Below are 23,971 nucleotides of genomic sequence, written 5' to 3'. Positions count from 1 at the left end.
GCAGGTTCGAGTCCTGCTACGATCAGTTAAGTTTCATTGCGGTTTTTAGTTATTCGCCGACACAACTCTTATGGAAACAGAAGCTCATAGAAACCTTGAAATATTTGCTAACCGTTAACACACCCTGTCTTCGCTTCAAGGTGGGTGCTCTGTCTCAACGACATAACAAGCTATGAGTGAAAGCTGTACTTTGGCGAGCGAGGATTTTGTGAACTTTTACCGTTCCAAGTTTCTTTTGCCACTGACGACGGTGATTTCTAGACGCAACAACGAAGTACATCCTAATCCTGCTGAAACAGCCAGAAGTAAAAATTTACTTTGTATCTGTGATCTCGGTGGACCATAGTAATCTTACGTGAACAGCAAGAACATCACTTGTACATCTACCAGTTAAACAAAAACGACTGTGGGCTCATCCGGGAATTGAACCCGGGACCACTTACACCCGAAGCAAGTATCATACTACTAGACCAATGAGCCTGTACCGTCGCAATTTAACATTAAACGCAAGAAAAAATCATCTTTGCTACTTGTCAACGACTCTTAATATGCTATTAAAGAGCAAAAGTGCCAAAAATTTAGGTTCCACTGAGAATCGAACTCAGATTGTCAGAGTCAAAGTCTGAAGTGATAACCATTACACCATGGAACCTCTACAGGATCAATGTCTAGGAGACAGCTAAAGTTACGCCTAGGGACCTTACGGAAGGTACTTTAGGTTTAAAGCGTAAGCTCTTGTCGATCCGCGCCAGCAAAAATTAAACGTTAAGATAACAAGATATAGGACGTCTAAATCGAACTGCCTCGTTTTATTACGTATTAACGACAACGGATAGCATGAAAAAAACCAATCAGGAAGCAAGGACGGACGCATTGCAAGAAATAGTAAGTTAGTTGAGCAGCGGCTTGGAAGTTGCTAATCTGGAGCATCAAATCTTCAATACAGACAGTAATGCTTCTTGGCACCAGACTCGCCGTAATCACGGTTAAAAAATGATACCGATTGAAATTTGGACGAAAAATTTAGGGTATAAACAACGGGCGATTACATTTTAAGAAAGATTTTTGATCTCAATCGTTTTCTATTACTTGGCGACGCTTACGCGTAAATACGTGATTTCGACGTTCGTCGTTGCCCGTCGAACTATGTTTCCATCCTTCGATAGCTCAGTTGGTAGAGCGGTGGACTGTAGAAATGAAACAAGTATTAGGTTAAAGAGATTAGTTATCCATAGGTCGCTGGTTCAACTCCGGCTCGAAGGAAATGAATAGTTGATTGACATTACTAACCTTAAATGCAATTCATAGTGGATAAAAACAACCTCAATTTGCCACTAAAATATTACGACGAAAGCTAGAAAACAATAGAATAATCCACAAACTGACATTGGCAGCATGTGGCTCATTGGTCTAGTGGTATGATTCCTGCTTTGGGTGTAGGAGGTCCCGGGTTCAAATCCCGGATGAGCCCCACCTTTACTCATACGATGCAATCAGTCATCACTCAGTGGATTTATACGTAGTAATCTGCATAATATGTATATCAGCTATTGAACTCTCCTGTCATGCCTGTTGAATTGATAATAGTATATCATAAATGACCCCTTTTAAAAGACTAGGAATTTAAGAGTTCTACATTGGTGCCAAACATAGTTGCTCATTGCCAATTTAGCACCACGGTTACACATGGTGTGATGAAACTTGTGATTTCCGCCTCCGCCAACATCTGCCTGCAAAGTGCAGTAAGGTAGCGTGGCCGAGCGGTCTAAGGCGCTGGTTTAAGGCACCAGTCTCTTCGGGGGCGTGGGTTCGAATCCCACCGCTGCCATGTAATTCATTGTGATACCCAGCAACGGCATGATTGTTTTTAATTCGATCTATATGTTACGGCGGTCGTGTGGCCTAATGGATAAGGCGTCGGACTTCGGATCCGAAGATTGCAGGTTCGAGTCCTGCTACGATCAGTTAAGTTTCATTGCGGTTTTTAGTTATTCGCCGACACAACTCTTATGGAAACAGAAGCTCATAGAAACCTTGAAATATTTGCTAACCGTTAACACACCCTGTCTTCGCTTCAAGGTGGGTGCTCTGTCTCAACGACATAACAAGCTATGAGTGAAAGCTGTACTTTGGCGAGCGAGGATTTTGTGAACTTTTACCGTTCCAAGTTTCTTTTGCCACTGACGACGGTGATTTCTAGACGCAACAACGAAGTACATCCTAATCCTGCTGAAACAGCCAGAAGTAAAAATTTACTTTGTATCTGTGATCTCGGTGGACCATAGTAATCTTACGTGAACAGCAAGAACATCACTTGTACATCTACCAGTTAAACAAAAACGACTGTGGGCTCATCCGGGAATTGAACCCGGGACCACTTACACCCGAAGCAAGTATCATACTACTAGACCAATGAGCCTGTACCGTCGCAATTTAACATTAAACGCAAGAAAAAATCATCTTTGCTACTTGTCAACGACTCTTAATATGCTATTAAAGAGCAAAAGTGTACATTATTAGGTTCCACTGAGAATCGAACTCAGATTGTCAGAGTCAAAGTCTGAAGTGCTAACCATTACACCATGGAACCGTATAAGGATCAATGTCTAGGAGACAGCTAAAGTTACGCCTAGGGACCTTACGGAAGGTACTTTAGGTTTAAAGCGTAAGCTCTTGTCGATCCGCGCCAGCAAAAATTAAACGTTAAGATAACAAGATATAGGACGTCTAAATCGAACTGCCTCGTTTTATTACGTATTAACGACAACGGATAGCATGAAAAAACCAATCAGGAAGCAAGGACGGACGCATTGCAAGAAATAGTAAGTTAGTTGAGCAGCGGCTTGGAAGTTGCTAATCTGGAGCATCAAATCTTCAATACAGACAGTAATGCTTCTTGGCACCAGACTCGCCGTAATCACGGTTAAAAAATGATACCGATTGAAATTTGGACGAAAAATTTAGGGTATAAACAACGGGCGATTACATTTTAAGAAAGATTTTTGATCTCAATCGTTTTCTATTACTTGGCGACGCTTACGCGTAAATACGTGATTTCGACGTTCGTCGTTGCCCGTCGAACTATGTTTCGACCCTTCGATAGCTCAGTTGGTAGAGCGGTGGACTGTAGACTTGAAACAAGTATTAGGTTAAAGAGATTAGGTATCCATAGGACGCTGGTTCAACTCCGGCTCGAAGGAAATGAATAGTTGATTGACATTACTAACCTTAAATGCAATTCATAGTGGATAAAAACAACCTCAATTTGCCACTAAAATATTACGACGAAAGCTAGAAAACAATAGAATAATCCACAAACTGACATTGGCAGCATGTGGCTCATTGGTCTAGTGGTATGATTCCTGCTTTGGGTGTAGGAGGTCCCGGGTTCAAATCCCGGATGAGCCCCACCTTTACTCATACGATGCAATCAGTCATCACTCAGTGGATTTATACGTAGTAATCTGCATAATATGTATATCAGCTATTGAACTCTCCTGTCATGCCTGTTGAATTGATAATAGTATATCATAAATGACCCCTTTTAAAAGACTAGGAATTTAAGAGTTCTACATTGGTGCCAAACATAGTTGCTCATTGCCAATTTAGCACCACGGTTACACATGGTGTGATGAAACTTGTGATTTCCGCCTCCGCCAACATCTGCCTGCAAAGTGCAGTAAGGTAGCGTGGCCGAGCGGTCTAAGGCGCTGGTTTAAGGCACCAGTCTCTTCGGGGGCGTGGGTTCGAATCCCACCGCTGCCATTTAATTCATTGTGATACCCAGCAACGGCATGATTGTTTTTAATTCGATCTATTTGTTACGGCGGTCGTGTGGCCTAATGGATAAGGCGTCGGACTTCGGATCCGAAGATTGCAGGTTCGAGTCCTGCTACGATCAGTTAAGTTTCATTGCGGTTTTTAGTTATTCGCCGACACAACTCTTATGGAAACAGAAGCTCATAGAAACCTTGAAATATTTGCTAACCGTTAACACACCCTGTCTTCGCTTCAAGGTGGGTGCTCTGTCTCAACGACATAACAAGCTATGAGTGAAAGCTGTACTTTGGCGAGCGAGGATTTTGTGAACTTTTACCGTTCCAAGTTTCTTTTGCCACTGACGACGGTGATTTCTAGACGCAACAACGAAGTACATCCTAATCCTGCTGAAACAGCCAGAAGTAAAAATTTACTTTGTATCTGTGATCTCGGTGGACCATAGTAATCTTACGTGAACAGCAAGAACATCACTTGTACATCTACCAGTTAAACAAAAACGACTGTGGGCTCATCCGGGAATTGAACCCGGGACCACTTACACCCGAAGCAAGTATCATACTACTAGACCAATGAGCCTGTACCGTCGCAATTTAACATTAAACGCAAGAAAAAATCATCTTTGCTACTTGTCAACGACTCTTAATATGCTATTAAAGAGCAAAAGTGCCAAAAATTTAGGTTCCACTGAGAATCGAACTCAGATTGTCAGAGTCAAAGTCTGAAGTGCTAACCATTACACCATGGAACCTTAATAAACTCAATGTCTAGGAGACAGCTAAAGTTACGCCTAGGGACCTTACGGAAGGTACTTTAGGTTTAAAGCGTAAGCTCTTGTCGATCCGCGCCAGCAAAAATTAAACGTTAAGATAACAAGATATAGGACGTCTAAATCGAACTGCCTCGTTTTATTACGTATTAACGACAACGGATAGCATGAAAAAAACCAATCAGGAAGCAAGGACGGACGCATTGCAAGAAATAGTAAGTTAGTTGAGCAGCGGCTTGGAAGTTGCTAATCTGGAGCATCAAATCTTCAATACAGACAGTAATGCTTCTTGGCACCAGACTCGCCGTAATCACGGTTAAAAAATGATACCGATTGAAATTTGGACGAAAAATTTAGGGTATAAACAACGGGCGATTACATTTTAAGAAAGATTTTTGATCTCAATCGTTTTCTATTACTTGGCGACGCTTACGCGTAAATACGTGATTTCGACGTTCGTCGTTGCCCGTCGAACTATGTTTCCATCCTTCGATAGCTCAGTTGGTAGAGCGGTGGACTGTAGAAATGAAACAAGTATTAGGTTAAAGAGATTAGTTATCCATAGGTCGCTGGTTCAACTCCGGCTCGAAGGAAATGAATAGTTGATTGACATTACTAACCTTAAATGCAATTCATAGTGGATAAAAACAACCTCAATTTGCCACTAAAATATTACGACGAAAGCTAGAAAACAATAGAATAATCCACAAACTGACATTGGCAGCATGTGGCTCATTGGTCTAGTGGTATGATTCCTGCTTTGGGTGTAGGAGGTCCCGGGTTCAAATCCCGGATGAGCCCCACCTTTACTCATACGATGCAATCAGTCATCACTCAGTGGATTTATACGTAGTAATCTGCATAATATGTATATCAGCTATTGAACTCTCCTGTCATGCCTGTTGAATTGATAATAGTATATCATAAATGACCCCTTTTAAAAGACTAGGAATTTAAGAGTTCTACATTGGTGCCAAACATAGTTGCTCATTGCCAATTTAGCACCACGGTTACACATGGTGTGATGAAACTTGTGATTTCCGCCTCCGCCAACATCTGCCTGCAAAGTGCAGTAAGGTAGCGTGGCCGAGCGGTCTAAGGCGCTGGTTTAAGGCACCAGTCTCTTCGGGGGCGTGGGTTCGAATCCCACCGCTGCCATGTAATTCATTGTGATACCCAGCAACGGCATGATTGTTTTTAATTCGATCTATTTGTTACGGCGGTCGTGTGGCCTAATGGATAAGGCGTCGGACTTCGGATCCGAAGATTGCAGGTTCGAGTCCTGCTACGATCAGTTAAGTTTCATTGCGGTTTTTAGTTATTCGCCGACACAACTCTTATGGAAACAGAAGCTCATAGAAACCTTGAAATATTTGCTAACCGTTAACACACCCTGTCTTCGCTTCAAGGTGGGTGCTCTGTCTCAACGACATAACAAGCTATGAGTGAAAGCTGTACTTTGGCGAGCGAGGATTTTGTGAACTTTTACCGTTCCAAGTTTCTTTTGCCACTGACGACGGTGATTTCTAGACGCAACAACGAAGTACATCCTAATCCTGCTGAAACAGCCAGAAGTAAAAATTTACTTTGTATCTGTGATCTCGGTGGACCATAGTAATCTTACGTGAACAGCAAGAACATCACTTGTACATCTACCAGTTAAACAAAAACGACTGTGGGCTCATCCGGGAATTGAACCCGGGACCACTTACACCCGAAGCAAGTATCATACTACTAGACCAATGAGCCTGTACCGTCGCAATTTAACATTAAACGCAAGAAAAAATCATCTTTGCTACTTGTCAACGACTCTTAATATGCTATTAAAGAGCAAAAGTGCCAAAAATTTAGGTTCCACTGAGAATCGAACTCAGATTGTCAGAGTCAGAGTCTGAAGTGATAACCATTACACCATGGGACCTTTACAGGATCAATGTCTAGGAGACAGCTAAAGTTACGCCTAGGGACCTTACGGAAGGTACTTTAGGTTTAAAGCGTAAGCTCTTGTCGATCCGCGCCAGCAAAAATTAAACGTTAAGATAACAAGATATAGGACGTCTAAATCGAACTGCCTCGTTTTATTACGTATTAACGACAACGGATAGCATGAAAAAAACCAATCAGGAAGCAAGGACGGACGCATTGCAAGAAATAGTAAGTTAGTTGAGCAGCGGCTTGGAAGTTGCTAATCTGGAGCATCAAATCTTCAATACAGACAGTAATGCTTCTTGGCACCAGACTCGCCGTAATCACGGTTAAAAAATGATACCGATTGAAATTTGGACGAAAAATTTAGGGTATAAACAACGGGCGATTACATTTTAAGAAAGATTTTTGATCTCAATCGTTTTCTATTACTTGGCGACGCTTACGCGTAAATACGTGATTTCGACGTTCGTCGTTGCCCGTCGAACTATGTTTCCATCCTTCGATAGCTCAGTTGGTAGAGCGGTGGACTGTAGAAATGAAACAAGTATTAGGTTAAAGAGATTAGTTATCCATAGGTCGCTGGTTCAACTCCGGCTCGAAGGAAATGAATAGTTGATTGACATTACTAACCTTAAATGCAATTCATAGTGGATAAAAACAACCTCAATTTGCCACTAAAATATTACGACGAAAGCTAGAAAACAATAGAATAATCCACAAACTGACATTGGCAGCATGTGGCTCATTGGTCTAGTGGTATGATTCCTGCTTTGGGTGTAGGAGGTCCCGGGTTCAAATCCCGGATGAGCCCCACCTTTACTCATACGATGCAATCAGTCATCACTCAGTGGATTTATACGTAGTAATCTGCATAATATGTATATCAGCTATTGAACTCTCCTGTCATGCCTGTTGAATTGATAATAGTATATCATAAATGACCCCTTTTAAAAGACTAGGAATTTAAGAGTTCTACATTGGTGCCAAACATAGTTGCTCATTGCCAATTTAGCACCACGGTTACACATGGTGTGATGAAACTTGTGATTTCCGCCTCCGCCAACATCTGCCTGCAAAGTGCAGTAAGGTAGCGTGGCCGAGCGGTCTAAGGCGCTGGTTTAAGGCACCAGTCTCTTCGGGGGCGTGGGTTCGAATCCCACCGCTGCCATTTAATTCATTGTGATACCCAGCAACGGCATGATTGTTTTTAATTCGATCTATTTGTTACGGCGGTCGTGTGGCCTAATGGATAAGGCGTCGGACTTCGGATCCGAAGATTGCAGGTTCGAGTCCTGCTACGATCAGTTAAGTTTCATTGCGGTTTTTAGTTATTCGCCGACACAACTCTTATGGAAACAGAAGCTCATAGAAACCTTGAAATATTTGCTAACCGTTAACACACCCTGTCTTCGCTTCAAGGTGGGTGCTCTGTCTCAACGACATAACAAGCTATGAGTGAAAGCTGTACTTTGGCGAGCGAGGATTTTGTGAACTTTTACCGTTCCAAGTTTCTTTTGCCACTGACGACGGTGATTTCTAGACGCAACAACGAAGTACATCCTAATCCTGCTGAAACAGCCAGAAGTAAAAATTTACTTTGTATCTGTGATCTCGGTGGACCATAGTAATCTTACGTGAACAGCAAGAACATCACTTGTACATCTACCAGTTAAACAAAAAATAATGAGGGCTCATCCGGGAGTTGAACCCGGGACCACTTACACCCGAAGCAAGTATCATACTACTAGACCAATGAGCCGATATTGTCGCAATTTAACATTAAACGCAAGAAAAAATCATCTTTGCTACTTGTCAACGACTCTTAATATGCTATTAAAGAGCAAAAGTGCCAAAAATTTAGGTTCCACTGAGAATCGAACTCAGATTGTCAGAGTCAAAGTCTGAAGTGATAACCATTACACCATGGAACCTCTACAGGATCAATGTCTAGGAGACAGCTAAAGTTACGCCTAGGGACCTTACGGAAGGTACTTTAGGTTTAAAGCGTAAGCTCTTGTCGATCCGCGCCAGCAAAAATTAAACGTTAAGATAACAAGATATAGGACGTCTAAATCGAACTGCCTCGTTTTATTACGTATTAACGACAACGGATAGCATGAAAAAACCAATCAGGAAGCAAGGACGGACGCATTGCAAGAAATAGTAAGTTAGTTGAGCAGCGGCTTGGAAGTTGCTAATCTGGAGCATCAAATCTTCAATACAGACAGTAATGCTTCTTGGCACCAGACTCGCCGTAATCACGGTTAAAAAATGATACCGATTGAAATTTGGACGAAAAATTTAGGGTATAAACAACGGGCGATTACATTTTAAGAAAGATTTTTGATCTCAATCGTTTTCTATTACTTGGCGACGCTTACGCGTAAATACGTGATTTCGACGTTCGTCGTTGCCCGTCGAACTATGTTTCCATCCTTCGATAGCTCAGTTGGTAGAGCGGTGGACTGTAGAAATGAAACAAGTATTAGGTTAAAGAGATTAGTTATCCATAGGTCGCTGGTTCAACTCCGGCTCGAAGGAAATGAATAGTTGATTGACATTACTAACCTTAAATGCAATTCATAGTGGATAAAAACAACCTCAATTTGCCACTAAAATATTACGACGAAAGCTAGAAAACAATAGAATAATCCACAAACTGACATTGGCAGCATGTGGCTCATTGGTCTAGTGGTATGATTCCTGCTTTGGGTGTAGGAGGTCCCGGGTTCAAATCCCGGATGAGCCCCACCTTTACTCATACGATGCAATCAGTCATCACTCAGTGGATTTATACGTAGTAATCTGCATAATATGTATATCAGCTATTGAACTCTCCTGTCATGCCTGTTGAATTGATAATAGTATATCATAAATGACCCCTTTTAAAAGACTAGGAATTTAAGAGTTCTACATTGGTGCCAAACATAGTTGCTCATTGCCAATTTAGCACCACGGTTACACATGGTGTGATGAAACTTGTGATTTCCGCCTCCGCCAACATCTGCCTGCAAAGTGCAGTAAGGTAGCGTGGCCGAGCGGTCTAAGGCGCTGGTTTAAGGCACCAGTCTCTTCGGGGGCGTGGGTTCGAATCCCACCGCTGCCATGTAATTCATTGTGATACCCAGCAACGGCATGATTGTTTTTAATTCGATCTATTTGTTACGGCGGTCGTGTGGCCTAATGGATAAGGCGTCGGACTTCGGATCCGAAGATTGCAGGTTCGAGTCCTGCTACGATCAGTTAAGTTTCATTGCGGTTTTTAGTTATTCGCCGACACAACTCTTATGGAAACAGAAGCTCATAGAAACCTTGAAATATTTGCTAACCGTTAACACACCCTGTCTTCGCTTCAAGGTGGGTGCTCTGTCTCAACGACATAACAAGCTATGAGTGAAAGCTGTACTTTGGCGAGCGAGGATTTTGTGAACTTTTACCGTTCCAAGTTTCTTTTGCCACTGACGACGGTGATTTCTAGACGCAACAACGAAGTACATCCTAATCCTGCTGAAACAGCCAGAAGTAAAAATTTACTTTGTATCTGTGATCTCGGTGGACCATAGTAATCTTACGTGAACAGCAAGAACATCACTTGTACATCTACCAGTTAAACAAAAACGACTGTGGGCTCATCCGGGAATTGAACCCGGGACCACTTACACCCGAAGCAAGTATCATACTACTAGACCAATGAGCCTGTACCGTCGCAATTTAACATTAAACGCAAGAAAAAATCATCTTTGCTACTTGTCAACGACTCTTAATATGCTATTAAAGAGCAAAAGTGCCAAAAATTAAGGTTCCACTGAGAATCGAACTCAGATTGTCAGAGTCAAAGTCTGATGTGATAACCATTACACCATGGAACCATGACAGGATCAATGTCTAGGAGACAGCTAAAGTTACGCCTAGGGACCTTACGGAAGGTACTTTAGGTTTAAAGCGTAAGCTCTTGTCGATCCGCGCCAGCAAAAATTAAACGTTAAGATAACAAGATATAGGACGTCTAAATCGAACTGCCTCGTTTTATTACGTATTAACGACAACGGATAGCATGAAAAAAACCAATCAGGAAGCAAGGACGGACGCATTGCAAGAAATAGTAAGTTAGTTGAGCAGCGGCTTGGAAGTTGCTAATCTGGAGCATCAAATCTTCAATACAGACAGTAATGCTTCTTGGCACCAGACTCGCCGTAATCACGGTTAAAAAATGATACCGATTGAAATTTGGACGAAAAATTTAGGGTATAAACAACGGGCGATTACATTTTAAGAAAGATTTTTGATCTCAATCGTTTTCTATTACTTGGCGACGCTTACGCGTAAATACGTGATTTCGACGTTCGTCGTTGCCCGTCGAACTATGTTTCCACCCTTCGATAGCTCAGTTGGTAGAGCGGTGGACTGTAGACTTGAAACAAGTATTAGGTTAAAGAGATTAGTTATCCATAGGTCGCTGGTTCAACTCCGGCTCGAAGGAAATGAATAGTTGATTGACATTACTAACCTTAAATGCAATTCATAGTGGATAAAAACAACCTCAATTTGCCACTAAAATATTACGACGAAAGCTAGAAAACAATAGAATAATCCACAAACTGACATTGGCAGCATGTGGCTCATTGGTCTAGTGGTATGATTCCTGCTTTGGGTGTAGGAGGTCCCGGGTTCAAATCCCGGATGAGCCCCACCTTTACTCATACGATGCAATCAGTCATCACTCAGTGGATTTATACGTAGTAATCTGCATAATATGTATATCAGCTATTGAACTCTCCTGTCATGCCTGTTGAATTGATAATAGTATATCATAAATGACCCCTTTTAAAAGACTAGGAATTTAAGAGTTCTACATTGGTGCCAAACATAGTTGCTCATTGCCAATTTAGCACCACGGTTACACATGGTGTGATGAAACTTGTGATTTCCGCCTCCGCCAACATCTGCCTGCAAAGTGCAGTAAGGTAGCGTGGCCGAGCGGTCTAAGGCGCTGGTTTAAGGCACCAGTCTCTTCGGGGGCGTGGGTTCGAATCCCACCGCTGCCATGTAATTCATTGTGATACCCAGCAACGGCATGATTGTTTTTAATTCGATCTATTTGTTACGGCGGTCGTGTGGCCTAATGGATAAGGCGTCGGACTTCGGATCCGAAGATTGCAGGTTCGAGTCCTGCTACGATCAGTTAAGTTTCATTGCGGTTTTTAGTTATTCGCCGACACAACTCTTATGGAAACAGAAGCTCATAGAAACCTTGAAATATTTGCTAACCGTTAACACACCCTGTCTTCGCTTCAAGGTGGGTGCTCTGTCTCAACGACATAACAAGCTATGAGTGAAAGCTGTACTTTGGCGAGCGAGGATTTTGTGAACTTTTACCGTTCCAAGTTTCTTTTGCCACTGACGACGGTGATTTCTAGACGCAACAACGAAGTACATCCTAATCCTGCTGAAACAGCCAGAAGTAAAAATTTACTTTGTATCTGTGATCTCGGTGGACCATAGTAATCTTACGTGAACAGCAAGAACATCACTTGTACATCTACCAGTTAAACAAAAACGACTGTGGGCTCATCCGGGAATTGAACCCGGGACCACTTACACCCGAAGCAAGTATCATACTACTAGACCAATGAGCCTGGACCGTCGCAATTTAACATTAAACGCAAGAAAAAATCATCTTTGCTACTTGTCAACGACTCTTAATATGCTATTAAAGAGCAAAAGTAATAAACATTATTAGGTTCCACTGAGAATCGAACTCAGATTGTCAGAGTCAAAGTCTGAAGTGCTAACCATTACACCATGGAACCTCTACAGGATCAATGTCTAGGAGACAGCTAAAGTTACGCCTAGGGACCTTACGGAAGGTACTTTAGGTTTAAAGCGTAAGCTCTTGTCGATCCGCGCCAGCAAAAATTAAACGTTAAGATAACAAGATATAGGACGTCTAAATCGAACTGCCTCGTTTTATTACGTATTAACGACAACGGATAGCATGAAAAAAACCAATCAGGAAGCAAGGACGGACGCATTGCAAGAAATAGTAAGTTAGTTGAGCAGCGGCTTGGAAGTTGCTAATCTGGAGCATCAAATCTTCAATACAGACAGTAATGCTTCTTGGCACCAGACTCGCCGTAATCACGGTTAAAAAATGATACCGATTGAAATTTGGACGAAAAATTTAGGGTATAAACAACGGGCGATTACATTTTAAGAAAGATTTTTGATCTCAATCGTTTTCTATTACTTGGCGACGCTTACGCGTAAATACGTGATTTCGACGTTCGTCGTTGCCCGTCGAACTATATTTCGACCCTTCGATAGCTCAGTTGGTAGAGCGGTGGACTGTAGAATGTCAAGAAGTATTAGGTTAAAGAGATTAGTTATCCATAGGTCGCTGGTTCAACTCCGGCTCGAAGGAAATGAATAGTTGATTGACATTACTAACCTTAAATGCAATTCATAGTGGATAAAAACAACCTCAATTTGCCACTAAAATATTACGACGAAAGCTAGAAAACAATAGAATAATCCACAAACTGACATTGGCAACATGTGGCTCATTGGTCTAGTGGTATGATTCCTGTGTTGTCCTATGGTACCATCCTTTGGGTAAAGCCTCTTGGTTACAAATTCCAAATGCCGAGTCTGCCGGCTCGGCGTAAAATTAGTGGCCTGGCACGTTCTCGGTCCCAGCGTATCTGGAGCGGCGTGATGCTACTCGTATCGCCGTCTATCGATTGACGGAAAATGACTTGGCGGCCTTGGACGCTAGATCCCAGCGTATAGCCTCCTTGAGCATCGGTTAAAGTGGTTTCACGAAAACTTATCGCATGTTGCTCGGGTCTCGCAGCGGACACACTGAGACGCGGGCGACAAGACGGACACAAAAATATAATTGCAAAATTACTTGTAATGATGCGATGGCGCCCCCGGAGTGAATGGCCACGGAAGCGACGGCAAGCGAGGACTTGTCAACAGGATACTCGTGCAAAGCCGAGTTAATAACAACGGCCACGAAACGGGTGAAAGCAGCTCAACAGGATGATTCCAGCCTGGCAGATGATTACGGCCAGAAGTGACGGACAGCAACAGGGCGGGCAGAGTCATAGAAGAGTAATTTGGAATGTGTATATACCAGTTAATATAGAACCAACTCCGGGGGCTTCGGTGAAACTTAGTGTGTATTTAAGTCAGCCGAAGCCGTCCTTTATATACCCAATTTTATAAAACACCGTTCACTGGCTTATACCAATAGATAAACATAAAGTATCGCCGTCGTTTCTTCCGTCTTTCAGCCACAGGATCCTTTTCTCCCTCCAACTCTCCTTGGCCGACCCTCTGTCAATTTCTCCTCCGGCAACATCCTCCTTCCTCTGGACTAAAACTGGCTCTAGTCACGATGGTTTTTAATATTGGCTTATGATATCTATCGGTAGAGACCGCTCTACATAGAGGTAAAAGCAGTCAGGTAGTTTCAATATCATAGTATCGGTCATAGGCCTTCTCAGCGAAAGATTCGTCGGGCGAATCATGCCAAGTTCCGTTTACGTTTTATCTTATTTCGTCTACCGATATACTCTCGTCAATCGCCGGGAACTTCTTGGCTAGTTGCCGCCTAGTGTTGGACTTACCTCGGTTACCGACTCCTAGGTCGCGAGTGCCCGGGATTCTGTTGCCTTCCTGTTTATTCCTTCGTCGTCCCATCGGACTGTGCCGGACGTCGGAATTTCCAACACATCCTTCGATAGCTCAGTTGGTATAATTGTTTTGCGCGTGAAAAATCGATTTGTTACATCAAGAAGTTCGCTGTAACAAAACAACGAGTGAAGAATACGACGAGATGAAGATGTGAAGCTAGCAGACTGCAAATTATATTACACAATGACAGTACAAATGGCAGTAATAGATTAACTAAAACGCACCTAGCTGCTCAGAAAGCATTACACAACGAAGATTTTGTTCCTGTTCATCACTGTGGGGAAATGGACTCAATTTGTAATTTCTGTGGCGTGAGATATTTCAAAGGAGAGAAAGCGTGTGATCGAAAATTCAGCCTTCGTTGTTCAAAAGGGAAAATCCTTCATCCCCTACCAAAAGAATTCCCCGAATTGTTTTACCATCACTTTACCAACAGTCATCCAAAATATCTTCGTTTTTTGACAATGTAAAAAAAAATTACAACAATGGTCTCGCTTTTGAATCCACATGGCCACAAATCGACAACTCGTCAGGTCGCTGCCCCTACTGTTTTCGAATTCATGGACAGACGTATCACTACACAACAGCTATTCGATACCAAAACGAACGTACCAAAAGTTCGATACTTCAAATCATCCCGCTCTGAAATACACCCAATAGTACTACATCGATTCTTCTCAGGCGAACGAATTTCGGGCCAATAATCCTGTCATCGTCCGCTGTGTTCGTCTTTGGATGGAACAGCTAGATCTCTTCTTTGCCGATGTATCCTCTATGCTGCCATATATAAGAATATGAGGCAAGTGGTAGCCGAGGAGGATCTTCCTGCCGAAGTGGAGGGTAGGCATGATTATCCACAATGACCACGGGACACAGGGCGAAAAGCGCTACAACAACGTCAAAGACGAAGAGAAAGCATTGGAGGGGCTCCACCCAAAAAATGAGATGTACGCGGCCATCTCTTGATTGCCCAAAGAAGAAATCGATCCATTCAAATCGACACTCAAAAGCCAATGTGTTATTACTCTTTACCAATGGATACAATGGCTGGGATTAACACATGATTCGCAGTAATCCAGTTATTTAAAATAATTACCTAAACAATGAAAACAGCGGACAAGAAGACGAGATGATGGATCATGAAGCTCAAGTTTTATTTAATACTTCAGAAAATCCTATACCAGACGTTGTAGAGCCGGAACTGGGACCGGAAGATGTCCTTGATATAGACCCCGATGCGCCTGTATTGAGAAGGCAGTAGAATATCGATTCATGAACACTTTAAGTCAGCTTTATACGGCGGTCCTTTCACCCAGAAATGGATAGTTAACCGTATGTCAAAGTTGAAACCATGTTGGTGAACTATCTTCAGACTCATCAGGCAGGTCTACCCACCGCATAGTACAACAGGCTTATGGATTGTTTAAATACTCGAGCGGAAAGAGAGAACATGACAGTCGGAGCATCAGTCATTTTACCATTATCTTTCATAGGAAGTCCAGGAGCCACGAAAAAGGGGTGCCAAGACGCCATGACTATTTGCGGAAAATTTGGAACGCCAACCTTTTTCCTTACTTTTACCTGCAACCCCAAATGGCCAGAGATCACCGAAAACATTCAAGCTTACTAAATTCCATCGAATATGTCAGATATCGTTTCAAAGTTCATCTTAAACTGAAAGAACGGCTTGGTTTGAATTTATTTCTGCTTCTCCGCCAGCTAGATCTTACATCTATTGCAAAATTCCCCATCATTTGTGGTTTGACAAGACCGCAGGGATACGGAAACCAATATAATAGAGGATTAACGTTATTGGACAGAATCATTCTGTTACCATCAAGCAAGTCGAAAGGCAGAGTCTTCGTTTGCTTATTATCAGCATCCATGATACAACCAGTTTCGAATACTGGAGGCCAGTCGTCGGGATCCTGCATCCAACATTCAATGTAGCTGCTATAGCAAGAAATCTGCTGGCTGGCCAGGTCAGCGATGGAGGAGGGCCAGCATGAACACGATTGAATCGGAAGGCCCAGAGGAAATTGCAAGTTTCCCGACGGAGTGTCTTGATACCCTAAAGGTATCTGGGATACCACCGCACATTTTGCAACTGAAAATGGGTTCCATTATTATCCTTCTTAAAAACATTCACTCGCGTCAAGGGCTCTGCAATGGAACGCGTTTGATCATCTGAAGTCTTAGGGACAACCTCATTCATCCAACTATAGCAGTAGGGAAAAATAAAGGCTACAATGTCTTCATCCCGCGAAGGAATATGTCACCGAGTGATCGTCATCTTCCCTTCAAGCTAATCAGAAAATAATTTACTGTGTTTTTTGCTTTCGCGATTGCCATCAACAAGTCACACGAACAGACGTTCGACAATTTTGGTATCGATCTTCCTGAACCAGTCTGCAGCCACCGACAATTATACGTAGCATTTATTCTCCCGCGCTACTTCTCGCCCAGGAGTAAAGGTCCTATGGACGGTAGGACCAAGGCAATGGAAAATGCTGAAAAACGATAGGGTGTTTACACAAAACATCGTGTTCAAAGAATAAATTCCGTAAAGTTATCATCATAATAACATTTAACTTGATGACATAAAACGAGGAATTAACTTCCGACTCGATCTACGAGCGAAAAAGGAGCACGGGCATGGCCAAAGGGGCAGTTACCGACGGCGCCCAACCGTGAACATGCTTTTTATTATTATTACATAAAGCAATGAGAAATGTAAAAATACCATTCATAGCATTAGCCCTCGAGCTGATTATCCCATTAGACCCAGAATGTATCGATGCAAAACTGAATAAAAAGACATATTTCAATATGTCGTGCCAGTACCTTCCGGCTTTACCGTATAGTTAACGAAAGCAACCGCAAAAAAATATGTCCATAATACATGTCGATTTTCGATGTTTCTGTTGAATATCACGATACCGATATATCGCACAATCTTATCGATTTTTTTTGTAAACCGATTGATATTTTTAAAAAAAGTTCGGCATGCAGACTCGAATAACATGGTGTTATCTGACTACCGCGCTACCTAATATACAATCCTTCGCATAGATTATGGAATTCGCCTGAATAAGAATTAAAAGAAGTTAGACTATAAGTAAAAAATTTACTTAAGTAAAAATTGTTACAATGGATAGATGTAACCGATTTGATATTTTTGGCTTTTGATTGTGGAAATGATGGAAATAAGTTTTGTGAAGACAGAATAGTTTTGTGTGAATGCATAATACTGGATTTAAACCTTCAACTTCTACTCCGTTAGCTTTGCTTGCTGGCTAGTAGACCTCTACAGACATTTAATATACAGGAAACCAAATGAAAGAGTATTGATTTTCGTAGAAAATGTTACAATGTATTGATGTAACCATTACGATATTTATTTTTTAGAAAACTTTTTTTTTGTCATGTGCTCTATAATATGATACGCATCAATCCATATGGATTGAACCCAATAATGTTTCTTTGAACCCAAAAATATCTGTTCGTCAGCTGTTATTCTAAGGTACATATTTTGATTATAAAATACAACGCTATAGATATGTCGAGTGGTGTATCCCAAACATCAATCCAATATATCGGATTTGCAAATAATGTTGATTATATAACGATGCAGTGCAAAAACATTGCAATTTTCTATGGGCAAGTGTGTAGAGCGACTGAAACATGCATGGAAGGCAGAGGCTCAAGCCTAGCAAATGAATGTTTCGATACTGTTCATTCCTTATAAAAATGGTAATAAATAGGGCTTTACGGAAGACAGCAAAAGAAGACATCGAGGAAGATAGTAATGTAAATGGGCTAAGCACTTGGAGTGCAGGAAGAAGGAGGTTGGAGGTGAATTTAGGTTGAGATGGTTTTTAGCATATTCCTCAACTTCTTTTCCAAGAAGAGGAATATATTCCTCATGAGTTAAAAAAAAAATTTTTAATTGTATGAGAAATCCGCGTTTGGAAATCTTTTACTGGTAGACAGCGGTGCGAAATATCGGTATCATATGCATATATCTGATTTTCCGATATGATATATGCATATCGGTTTCATTCGTGTTTTCCGATACGATGTATCGATAAGCGATATTCCTAATATCCCCAATATTACTGACAGTAGTATAACAGTTGTGGACACGGATATTTATTGCACGGAGTATGCTGTTCAAGTGTGGCATTTGGATTGCATTTGCAACGGCGATAAATCGAGCTGAATTGCTCGCTTTTCCAGAAAACATTGCAATCGTTAAGGTTTTTATTTTTCTGTTAGTATGCAGTAGAATTAGATTAATAATATCAAGATTTCCATTCTACTTGTCGACCCAAGAAATTTGTGTTACTACAAATTTTTTTCTTCCTTGTTTTTTCATGTTCTGATTGGTTTTTGGTCTTTTTTTCTAGGAACTAAAGACGAGAGAAAGGCAACCTAGAAACACAAATGAAGAAGATTTGCTAAATCAAGTGCCACTCCATCTCAGTTTTCAAACTCAGCCAACAGAAGACGGGCCAGTATTTATACCATGGATAAGCCAATTGGGACTTCTAAGCAATCAAGGTCCATCTTCACCAATTTGCTATGATCAACCACCTAACCAGAAGGATGTAATGGTACAACTAGCTCATGTTATTTGCCGACAGTCAGGATTCATGACAGCAACCAAGTAGGCCTAATATATATTTATGTGAACATTTCTATTTATTTACAGATACTTTTTTTTATGTGATTTTATTATTGTTTTCTTCTTTCTCATCAAATATCACATGCAACTTAGGTAAGAAACTGAAAGATTATCTGATGATTCAGAAAGTGTAATATTTTGCTCTGGTCATTTGCATCATTTTTAAGACAGACCAACAGTTCTTCTTTAGTCTTACTTGCACGAAATTGATCAGTAAAGAATTCCGTTGTTTCGATTTGTGCCGTTTGATGTGGAATTCCGTTATGGATAATCAATTGAAAACGATGTAAATTACGGAAAGATATCTCACAAAAGCAAGGGGAAGCTAGACCGGCTTTGCCATATTTTTATATATTAGTCTGATAAACTTTGTTGTGTTTCAGTAAATTTCTTCCGGGCAAACTTAAAATTGTTCTAAACTAAAATTTATGTTAACAGATGGTTTGGCATTCGAAAAGAAACATTAGGTCTGCATGTGAACTCTAGCGGGCTTAGCGCTTACTGTCGAGGTGATGAACAATTTGTTGACCATTGTCGGTGGCATTTCCCAATCTTACGTCCTTGCAGTCAGTTTTTGGCAATTGAATGCGGAGGTGAGTTTAAAGTGCTACATAATACGGTGAATCGTACAAAAAATATATATAGTATTTGCCTAGATTGTTCACGTTCGTACTTGATGGCAGAGGATACTCGAATAATCTTAGCTTCACCAGGATTCCCTATTTACATTCCATTAGTGGTGTGTGAGTGGAACATTACATTGCTACCGGAGAATAATGTAAGGAGAAGTTTTAAAAATATATATGTATGTAAACATGATTTTTGGTTACTTGACTAATCCAATGTTTTTTTCGTCGTTGATATCATTAAAAAAAATTCATATAATTGACCCTCTAGTTGCAAATCAGGTTTCAGCAGTTTGAATTGCCTAGTCCTATCTATGATGAGGTCGAGCAATAATTTTGGATATTTTTACTAACTAATTATTTAGCAAAGCAAAAACTTAATAACAGAATTTTTAAAATCAGGCAATAAATGTCGTATCTTGTCGGTCGGGATCCCTGGACATCATGTCATGGCATGAGGATATTAAAAAAATGGCGTTAGATGGTCGATTCTGTGGCCGGTACAGTCCAGGCAAGCTTGCAATTAATACTACCATTTATTTACTACACAATTCCAGTAGATTTTATACTCATCAACTTTATTAAGGAAATTTGACCATAATTTCCAACCGCATCCTTATTCGATACACGGCGAGTTCCTTTAAGATGGACGATGTAACAAAAAAAGGCTTCCTGGCAGAATGTTCGCTTGTCCCCTCAGGTATTTTCATATTGTATTCGCTAGATGGTTTATTTTAGAAGATAGGGTATCTAACATAGAATTTAAAGACATATAGAAGTGATTATTGGTAGAAAGAGAGTGACCGTATTGGTTGTTCTGTTGTAAATGTTGTTGAAGTTTCTACCATCAACGAAACAGACAAAAATTTATTTGGTTTCATTGCTCACAGCTCAGTTGTCAAGTAATTTTGCCATCATTCGCTGGGTACTAATAGGCAGCGCAATATTGATAACATTCATAATCGCACTATTCCTTTGGATTTGGTAAGTCGGCATTATATCACAAAACAGATATTACAACAGAGAATGGTTTTATTTTTAAAATTTGTAATTAAAGGAAGGGAAATTTCCACAATGAGTATTTGCGCTTATGTTTAAACTGTTGGGCACATTCTTTCCCGACGAGGGACGGTCATCTGAGTTTGGCAAGATCACCTCTATCCACAGTCGAGCTACCACCGCCTGTGGAAACATTTAGCCATATAGCTGGCTTTGAAGATCGACGAATGGAGATAATACATGGACGCCGCAGAAGTGCAACCAAAGTCCCGGATCAAGAATGTGATATCCGTCACTGGGACCAAACCCGTCGTCTGGAAAAGTGGCATTCAACCAACCGTACAACTCGGTCTTCGTCAGCTGGTTTCGCTTCCATGCAAAGTACGTAGGTCTAATCAGCAAGTACAATGGCCCTGAAATTGAAATACGAGTAAACTACACAGCTTACAGTGTAGCGTAATTTTTTTTTGCGGAATAATTTTTCAGACAAAAAGAATGTTGCTTCCTGGATCATCTTTCATTTTTTTTTTCTATGGAAAATTTATGTTTGCTGACGCATAAACCATCTTTCTTTTATGTTTCTTAATCGTGCTCTATGCTACAGGTATTGAACTGCAGGATGAAATTTCGCTTGTTACTGCACCGAAAGACAATAATGAAAGCCATATCTATGAAGAAATCGACATCAACTTACAAAATGGAAAGTATACAACTAGTTTTCTACTTTCAGAACATGTATTTTAGGACTCGCCTACACTGTCATCATGAGGCATTATTTATCTTGATTGTGACAGGTTGCCTTGAAGCCACATGTATCCGATCAATATCTAGCACAGCTCCACCGAGAATGATGATGCCATTCATCCGTCGAAGCCTTTTCGATCGACCACCGGTGATATTGTATCAACAAACGTCAACGTTTGACCCCTTGAATACCACCATTTTGGTCTCGGAATCTTCAGCATCCTCGCATCCACAAAAATCTCATCAATGCCTACAGGACCACTCAGTTTTCCATCGCCCGCCGTGTTTTCATTGCAGGTTACATCGAGTAGTCACAGAGCAGAAACAGTGCTAATTATTAGTCATTTTTGCAGGAGCAGTGAATCCGCGTTTTCAACCTCTTCCCATTTGGCGCTATCGAGTGAATCGGGTACGAGCTATGGTCACTTAAGAAATTTTCTGGTCGAAAAAGTTATTATTATTAGTATAGCTTATATATTTTATATAAATTTTAAATTAATTTTCTGTATTCTTTGTGCTTGCTAGGGGACAGCGCATCTCTTAGCGCTATCTATGTGAATCCCGAACCAGAGGCTGAAGAATAGTGCTTGACGTTTTTTTTTTTAATGTAGCCAATTTCATGGCAACGGGCTGTAACGTATAAAAATATATTGTTGTTTGAAATTTGGGTAGGGTAAACATCCAATTTGCAAACTGCGAGTATCTAGCGAACTGCTTACAAAAATTAAATTCATATCTGTCTGACGTTGCCGAACGTCAGCATTAAGAAAATTTTGAAAAATCACGAAATCCATTTCTAGGCTCCTTCCGGTTTCCAAGAAATCAAGGACACGGCATGCACTCCTGGAAAAAGAAATAAGATCGGGGATACTTGATAGGGGATTTGTTGTGCGGTGATGTATATATTAGAAGGGGAAAAAACATAGAAGTAAGATTTTTTTTTTTTTTTTTTTTTTTTTTGCACATTTCCATTCTTGGACTGTTATCCAGCCAATAAAACAGAATAACGCATCGGTCTGACACTTTTGGGAAACTACGTTTTTATGATTAATTTTCCTAGAAATCTGTGGGACGAAAGTTGGTGGGGTACGAGGAGACGAAGGGGCATAGGTTCACAGTTCCTTACACGGATTCTCCTGGCTCGTGTTTTCTAACATAAATCGAAAACGGTGAAATGAAAAAGGATTATGGTGTGGGATACACAAATTCGTTAGGTATCTTATCAATTCAATAGGCATGATAAGACAGTTCACTAGCCGTACGCGATATTATGTCGAAGAAAATTACTTCATATAAATAGAATGAGTGATGATTGAGAGTAATATTGAATAAGCGTAAGACCCATCCGGGATTTCAACTCGGGGCCTCCTACATTCAAAAAATGAATCATATCACTAAACCAGTGCACCACATTCATGCAGTTTGTAAATAACCTACTACTGCTTTCCAGCTTTTGAAATAATTTCTTATTGGCAGATTGAGCGAGGATTTCGTATCTGTCAACTTTAAAAACTTTTACCTTTCCATGTTTCGTTTACCACTGTCGACTAAAGGCAAAGACGAAGTACATCAGATACACATACGACGAAGTACAGCACGAAACAGCCAGATTAAAATTTTTAGTTTTATCTGTGATCTCGGTTGACCATAGTAATATTACATAAACAGCAAGAATATCACTTACAAACCTAATAGAAAAAGAAAAAATATTGCGTGCCCATCCAAGATTTTTTTAAATTTAAAATTCCTATTTAGTAGAATTATGATTCACTGTTATCTATATGACTTTTTAAAAATATGTTTGGGATATGGCAAATCAAGAATAATGGAAAAGTTTTTTAAAAAATACGGAAACATTTACAGAAAAATAATAAGAAACCGTCAAACTATTTGTATGCAACCGAAAAACAACAACAAAAATGCAATATGCAAAGTTTTTTTTTTAATGTCAATACAATATTGCATAAAGTTAGATAAAAAATTTAAAAAAAAGATAAGAATACACATTAAAAAAAATAAGGGGATATTGTTAGTGGGGTAATGCACACCCGCAAGTTCTCCAGGTCCGTTTCTGTCGTAATTCGGTTGCGATTTCTTTCCTTCCATGTGGCAAATACGTAGGCAGCTACGAAAATGAAGATGGCCCTTCGATGTCCTATTGGCCCAGCATCTCGGCATAGTGGGTGGACGGACAGAGACTGTGCGGTGTTGGGCGGGAAGACGCAATGTAAGGGTCAACGGGCGCCTACAGCATGCGTTTGGGAGAGCAGAACTGAATTGGAGGACGGACAGAGACAACGAAAGGGCCGACGGGCCATTACAATAGGCATTTTGGAGGAGAGTGAGAGGGTAAATGAACAGAACTATGACGAGGAGGACGAGTAGCTACAACAGGCGTTTTCACGGGCATAGACAATGAGAGGGTCTGCGGTCAAAGAAAGGGGTGTAATTATGTGCGAAATTACTTAAGAGTGGACGGGCGAGCAAGCTTTGGTCTCCAAACAGTAGTTGAAGCAGAACGTTCCAGTGCTTTCACACTAATTACGACGTACAATTGCATCATGTGTACATATTAAGAGAATTCAGAGCGAAATTATGGGCTGTATATACCATGTTGCACTGTGAATTTCTAGCAGAAAAATTTCCACAGAACGTCCGCATGTAAGACAAACCTCAAATAAGACGTCCAGTGACATCACGCCTATCTCGCCTTTATTAAAAACGTTAAACGTTTTAGGA

General features: G+C 40.8%; 1 protein-coding gene and 39 non-coding genes across 41 annotated transcripts; 26 read left to right on the top strand and 14 right to left on the bottom strand.

Moving 5' to 3' along the window:
- Positions 1-408: 408 nt before the first annotated feature.
- Trnap-cgg (transfer RNA proline (anticodon CGG)) lies at positions 409-480 on the bottom strand. The gene has a single exon. It is a non-coding gene; the product is annotated as a tRNA-Pro (tRNA).
- A 100-nt stretch (positions 481-580) lies between these two features.
- Trnaq-uug (transfer RNA glutamine (anticodon UUG)) lies at positions 581-652 on the bottom strand. Its single transcript has one exon. It is a non-coding gene; the product is annotated as a tRNA-Gln (tRNA).
- Positions 653-1,156: 504 nt separating this feature from the next.
- On the top strand, positions 1,157-1,263 carry Trnay-gua (transfer RNA tyrosine (anticodon GUA)). Its single transcript has 2 exons — positions 1,157-1,193; positions 1,228-1,263. It is a non-coding gene; the product is annotated as a tRNA-Tyr (tRNA).
- Positions 1,264-1,399: 136 nt separating this feature from the next.
- Trnap-ugg (transfer RNA proline (anticodon UGG)) lies at positions 1,400-1,471 on the top strand. The gene has a single exon. It is a non-coding gene; the product is annotated as a tRNA-Pro (tRNA).
- Positions 1,472-1,746: 275 nt separating this feature from the next.
- Positions 1,747-1,828, top strand: Trnal-aag (transfer RNA leucine (anticodon AAG)). Its single transcript has one exon. It is a non-coding gene; the product is annotated as a tRNA-Leu (tRNA).
- A 63-nt stretch (positions 1,829-1,891) lies between these two features.
- Trnar-ucg (transfer RNA arginine (anticodon UCG)) lies at positions 1,892-1,964 on the top strand. The gene has a single exon. It is a non-coding gene; the product is annotated as a tRNA-Arg (tRNA).
- A 383-nt stretch (positions 1,965-2,347) lies between these two features.
- On the bottom strand, positions 2,348-2,419 carry Trnap-cgg (transfer RNA proline (anticodon CGG)). Its single transcript has one exon. It is a non-coding gene; the product is annotated as a tRNA-Pro (tRNA).
- A 99-nt stretch (positions 2,420-2,518) lies between these two features.
- Positions 2,519-2,590, bottom strand: Trnaq-uug (transfer RNA glutamine (anticodon UUG)). The gene has a single exon. It is a non-coding gene; the product is annotated as a tRNA-Gln (tRNA).
- Positions 2,591-3,093: 503 nt separating this feature from the next.
- On the top strand, positions 3,094-3,200 carry Trnay-gua (transfer RNA tyrosine (anticodon GUA)). Its single transcript has 2 exons — positions 3,094-3,130; positions 3,165-3,200. It is a non-coding gene; the product is annotated as a tRNA-Tyr (tRNA).
- A 136-nt stretch (positions 3,201-3,336) lies between these two features.
- Positions 3,337-3,408, top strand: Trnap-ugg (transfer RNA proline (anticodon UGG)). Its single transcript has one exon. It is a non-coding gene; the product is annotated as a tRNA-Pro (tRNA).
- Positions 3,409-3,683: 275 nt separating this feature from the next.
- Trnal-aag (transfer RNA leucine (anticodon AAG)) lies at positions 3,684-3,765 on the top strand. Its single transcript has one exon. It is a non-coding gene; the product is annotated as a tRNA-Leu (tRNA).
- A 63-nt stretch (positions 3,766-3,828) lies between these two features.
- On the top strand, positions 3,829-3,901 carry Trnar-ucg (transfer RNA arginine (anticodon UCG)). The gene has a single exon. It is a non-coding gene; the product is annotated as a tRNA-Arg (tRNA).
- A 383-nt stretch (positions 3,902-4,284) lies between these two features.
- On the bottom strand, positions 4,285-4,356 carry Trnap-cgg (transfer RNA proline (anticodon CGG)). Its single transcript has one exon. It is a non-coding gene; the product is annotated as a tRNA-Pro (tRNA).
- A 100-nt stretch (positions 4,357-4,456) lies between these two features.
- On the bottom strand, positions 4,457-4,528 carry Trnaq-uug (transfer RNA glutamine (anticodon UUG)). The gene has a single exon. It is a non-coding gene; the product is annotated as a tRNA-Gln (tRNA).
- A 504-nt stretch (positions 4,529-5,032) lies between these two features.
- Positions 5,033-5,139, top strand: Trnay-gua (transfer RNA tyrosine (anticodon GUA)). Its single transcript has 2 exons — positions 5,033-5,069; positions 5,104-5,139. It is a non-coding gene; the product is annotated as a tRNA-Tyr (tRNA).
- Positions 5,140-5,275: 136 nt separating this feature from the next.
- Trnap-ugg (transfer RNA proline (anticodon UGG)) lies at positions 5,276-5,347 on the top strand. Its single transcript has one exon. It is a non-coding gene; the product is annotated as a tRNA-Pro (tRNA).
- Positions 5,348-5,622: 275 nt separating this feature from the next.
- On the top strand, positions 5,623-5,704 carry Trnal-aag (transfer RNA leucine (anticodon AAG)). Its single transcript has one exon. It is a non-coding gene; the product is annotated as a tRNA-Leu (tRNA).
- A 63-nt stretch (positions 5,705-5,767) lies between these two features.
- On the top strand, positions 5,768-5,840 carry Trnar-ucg (transfer RNA arginine (anticodon UCG)). Its single transcript has one exon. It is a non-coding gene; the product is annotated as a tRNA-Arg (tRNA).
- Positions 5,841-6,223: 383 nt separating this feature from the next.
- Positions 6,224-6,295, bottom strand: Trnap-cgg (transfer RNA proline (anticodon CGG)). Its single transcript has one exon. It is a non-coding gene; the product is annotated as a tRNA-Pro (tRNA).
- A 100-nt stretch (positions 6,296-6,395) lies between these two features.
- Trnaq-cug (transfer RNA glutamine (anticodon CUG)) lies at positions 6,396-6,467 on the bottom strand. Its single transcript has one exon. It is a non-coding gene; the product is annotated as a tRNA-Gln (tRNA).
- Positions 6,468-6,971: 504 nt separating this feature from the next.
- Trnay-gua (transfer RNA tyrosine (anticodon GUA)) lies at positions 6,972-7,078 on the top strand. Its single transcript has 2 exons — positions 6,972-7,008; positions 7,043-7,078. It is a non-coding gene; the product is annotated as a tRNA-Tyr (tRNA).
- Positions 7,079-7,214: 136 nt separating this feature from the next.
- Positions 7,215-7,286, top strand: Trnap-ugg (transfer RNA proline (anticodon UGG)). Its single transcript has one exon. It is a non-coding gene; the product is annotated as a tRNA-Pro (tRNA).
- A 275-nt stretch (positions 7,287-7,561) lies between these two features.
- Positions 7,562-7,643, top strand: Trnal-aag (transfer RNA leucine (anticodon AAG)). The gene has a single exon. It is a non-coding gene; the product is annotated as a tRNA-Leu (tRNA).
- A 63-nt stretch (positions 7,644-7,706) lies between these two features.
- Trnar-ucg (transfer RNA arginine (anticodon UCG)) lies at positions 7,707-7,779 on the top strand. The gene has a single exon. It is a non-coding gene; the product is annotated as a tRNA-Arg (tRNA).
- Positions 7,780-8,162: 383 nt separating this feature from the next.
- Positions 8,163-8,234, bottom strand: Trnap-cgg (transfer RNA proline (anticodon CGG)). The gene has a single exon. It is a non-coding gene; the product is annotated as a tRNA-Pro (tRNA).
- Positions 8,235-8,334: 100 nt separating this feature from the next.
- Trnaq-uug (transfer RNA glutamine (anticodon UUG)) lies at positions 8,335-8,406 on the bottom strand. Its single transcript has one exon. It is a non-coding gene; the product is annotated as a tRNA-Gln (tRNA).
- Positions 8,407-8,909: 503 nt separating this feature from the next.
- Positions 8,910-9,016, top strand: Trnay-gua (transfer RNA tyrosine (anticodon GUA)). Its single transcript has 2 exons — positions 8,910-8,946; positions 8,981-9,016. It is a non-coding gene; the product is annotated as a tRNA-Tyr (tRNA).
- A 136-nt stretch (positions 9,017-9,152) lies between these two features.
- On the top strand, positions 9,153-9,224 carry Trnap-ugg (transfer RNA proline (anticodon UGG)). The gene has a single exon. It is a non-coding gene; the product is annotated as a tRNA-Pro (tRNA).
- Positions 9,225-9,499: 275 nt separating this feature from the next.
- Positions 9,500-9,581, top strand: Trnal-aag (transfer RNA leucine (anticodon AAG)). The gene has a single exon. It is a non-coding gene; the product is annotated as a tRNA-Leu (tRNA).
- A 63-nt stretch (positions 9,582-9,644) lies between these two features.
- Positions 9,645-9,717, top strand: Trnar-ucg (transfer RNA arginine (anticodon UCG)). Its single transcript has one exon. It is a non-coding gene; the product is annotated as a tRNA-Arg (tRNA).
- A 383-nt stretch (positions 9,718-10,100) lies between these two features.
- Trnap-cgg (transfer RNA proline (anticodon CGG)) lies at positions 10,101-10,172 on the bottom strand. Its single transcript has one exon. It is a non-coding gene; the product is annotated as a tRNA-Pro (tRNA).
- Positions 10,173-10,272: 100 nt separating this feature from the next.
- Trnaq-uug (transfer RNA glutamine (anticodon UUG)) lies at positions 10,273-10,344 on the bottom strand. Its single transcript has one exon. It is a non-coding gene; the product is annotated as a tRNA-Gln (tRNA).
- A 504-nt stretch (positions 10,345-10,848) lies between these two features.
- On the top strand, positions 10,849-10,955 carry Trnay-gua (transfer RNA tyrosine (anticodon GUA)). Its single transcript has 2 exons — positions 10,849-10,885; positions 10,920-10,955. It is a non-coding gene; the product is annotated as a tRNA-Tyr (tRNA).
- A 136-nt stretch (positions 10,956-11,091) lies between these two features.
- Trnap-ugg (transfer RNA proline (anticodon UGG)) lies at positions 11,092-11,163 on the top strand. Its single transcript has one exon. It is a non-coding gene; the product is annotated as a tRNA-Pro (tRNA).
- Positions 11,164-11,438: 275 nt separating this feature from the next.
- On the top strand, positions 11,439-11,520 carry Trnal-aag (transfer RNA leucine (anticodon AAG)). Its single transcript has one exon. It is a non-coding gene; the product is annotated as a tRNA-Leu (tRNA).
- Positions 11,521-11,583: 63 nt separating this feature from the next.
- On the top strand, positions 11,584-11,656 carry Trnar-ucg (transfer RNA arginine (anticodon UCG)). The gene has a single exon. It is a non-coding gene; the product is annotated as a tRNA-Arg (tRNA).
- Positions 11,657-12,039: 383 nt separating this feature from the next.
- Positions 12,040-12,111, bottom strand: Trnap-cgg (transfer RNA proline (anticodon CGG)). The gene has a single exon. It is a non-coding gene; the product is annotated as a tRNA-Pro (tRNA).
- A 102-nt stretch (positions 12,112-12,213) lies between these two features.
- Positions 12,214-12,285, bottom strand: Trnaq-uug (transfer RNA glutamine (anticodon UUG)). Its single transcript has one exon. It is a non-coding gene; the product is annotated as a tRNA-Gln (tRNA).
- A 504-nt stretch (positions 12,286-12,789) lies between these two features.
- Positions 12,790-12,896, top strand: Trnay-gua (transfer RNA tyrosine (anticodon GUA)). Its single transcript has 2 exons — positions 12,790-12,826; positions 12,861-12,896. It is a non-coding gene; the product is annotated as a tRNA-Tyr (tRNA).
- A 5,397-nt stretch (positions 12,897-18,293) lies between these two features.
- LOC130689836 (uncharacterized) lies at positions 18,294-21,895 on the top strand. 2 transcript variants are annotated; one of them, XR_009421366.1, is made up of 13 exons: positions 18,294-18,435; positions 18,586-18,845; positions 19,302-19,456; positions 19,520-19,641; positions 19,761-19,811; positions 19,892-20,045; positions 20,076-20,189; positions 20,380-20,473; positions 20,547-20,869; positions 21,093-21,192; positions 21,283-21,529; positions 21,592-21,641; positions 21,758-21,895. XR_009421366.1 is itself a non-coding variant. In XM_059495964.1 (13 exons), the coding sequence occupies exons 1-13, from the start codon at positions 18,343-18,345 to the stop codon at positions 21,814-21,816; spliced, it is 1,839 nt and encodes a 612-aa protein (XP_059351947.1). In that variant the 5' UTR covers positions 18,294-18,342; the 3' UTR covers positions 21,817-21,895. The 2 variants fall into 2 exon arrangements, 1 of the variants encoding a protein (XP_059351947.1); XM_059495964.1 differs by having other exon boundaries at positions 21,093-21,203; positions 21,586-21,641.
- The last annotated feature ends 2,076 nt before the right edge of the window (positions 21,896-23,971 follow it).

Source organism: Daphnia carinata, chromosome 6 (genome assembly GCF_022539665.2).
Source record: "Daphnia carinata strain CSIRO-1 chromosome 6, CSIRO_AGI_Dcar_HiC_V3, whole genome shotgun sequence".
NCBI classification, from domain to species: domain Eukaryota; kingdom Metazoa; phylum Arthropoda; class Branchiopoda; order Diplostraca; family Daphniidae; genus Daphnia; species Daphnia carinata.
Note: the sequence above shows the minus strand (reverse complement) of the source record. Positions and strands in the feature narration are given on the sequence as shown.

What these genes read in the sequence shown, in the direction of transcription:
- LOC130689836 (XM_059495964.1), top strand. Translation starts at nt 18,343, where the DNA reads ATGCTGTTCAAGTGTGGCATTTGGATTGCATTTGCAACGGCGATAAAT. An exon ending in TTTGGCAATTGAATGCGGAG is followed by an intron (nt 19,457 to 19,519) that starts GTGAGTTTAAAG and finishes GTATTTGCCTAG; the next exon opens with ATTGTTCACGTTCGTACTTG. An exon ending in TTATTTACTACACAATTCCA is followed by an intron (nt 20,046 to 20,075) that starts GTAGATTTTATA and finishes AACTTTATTAAG; the next exon opens with GAAATTTGACCATAATTTCC.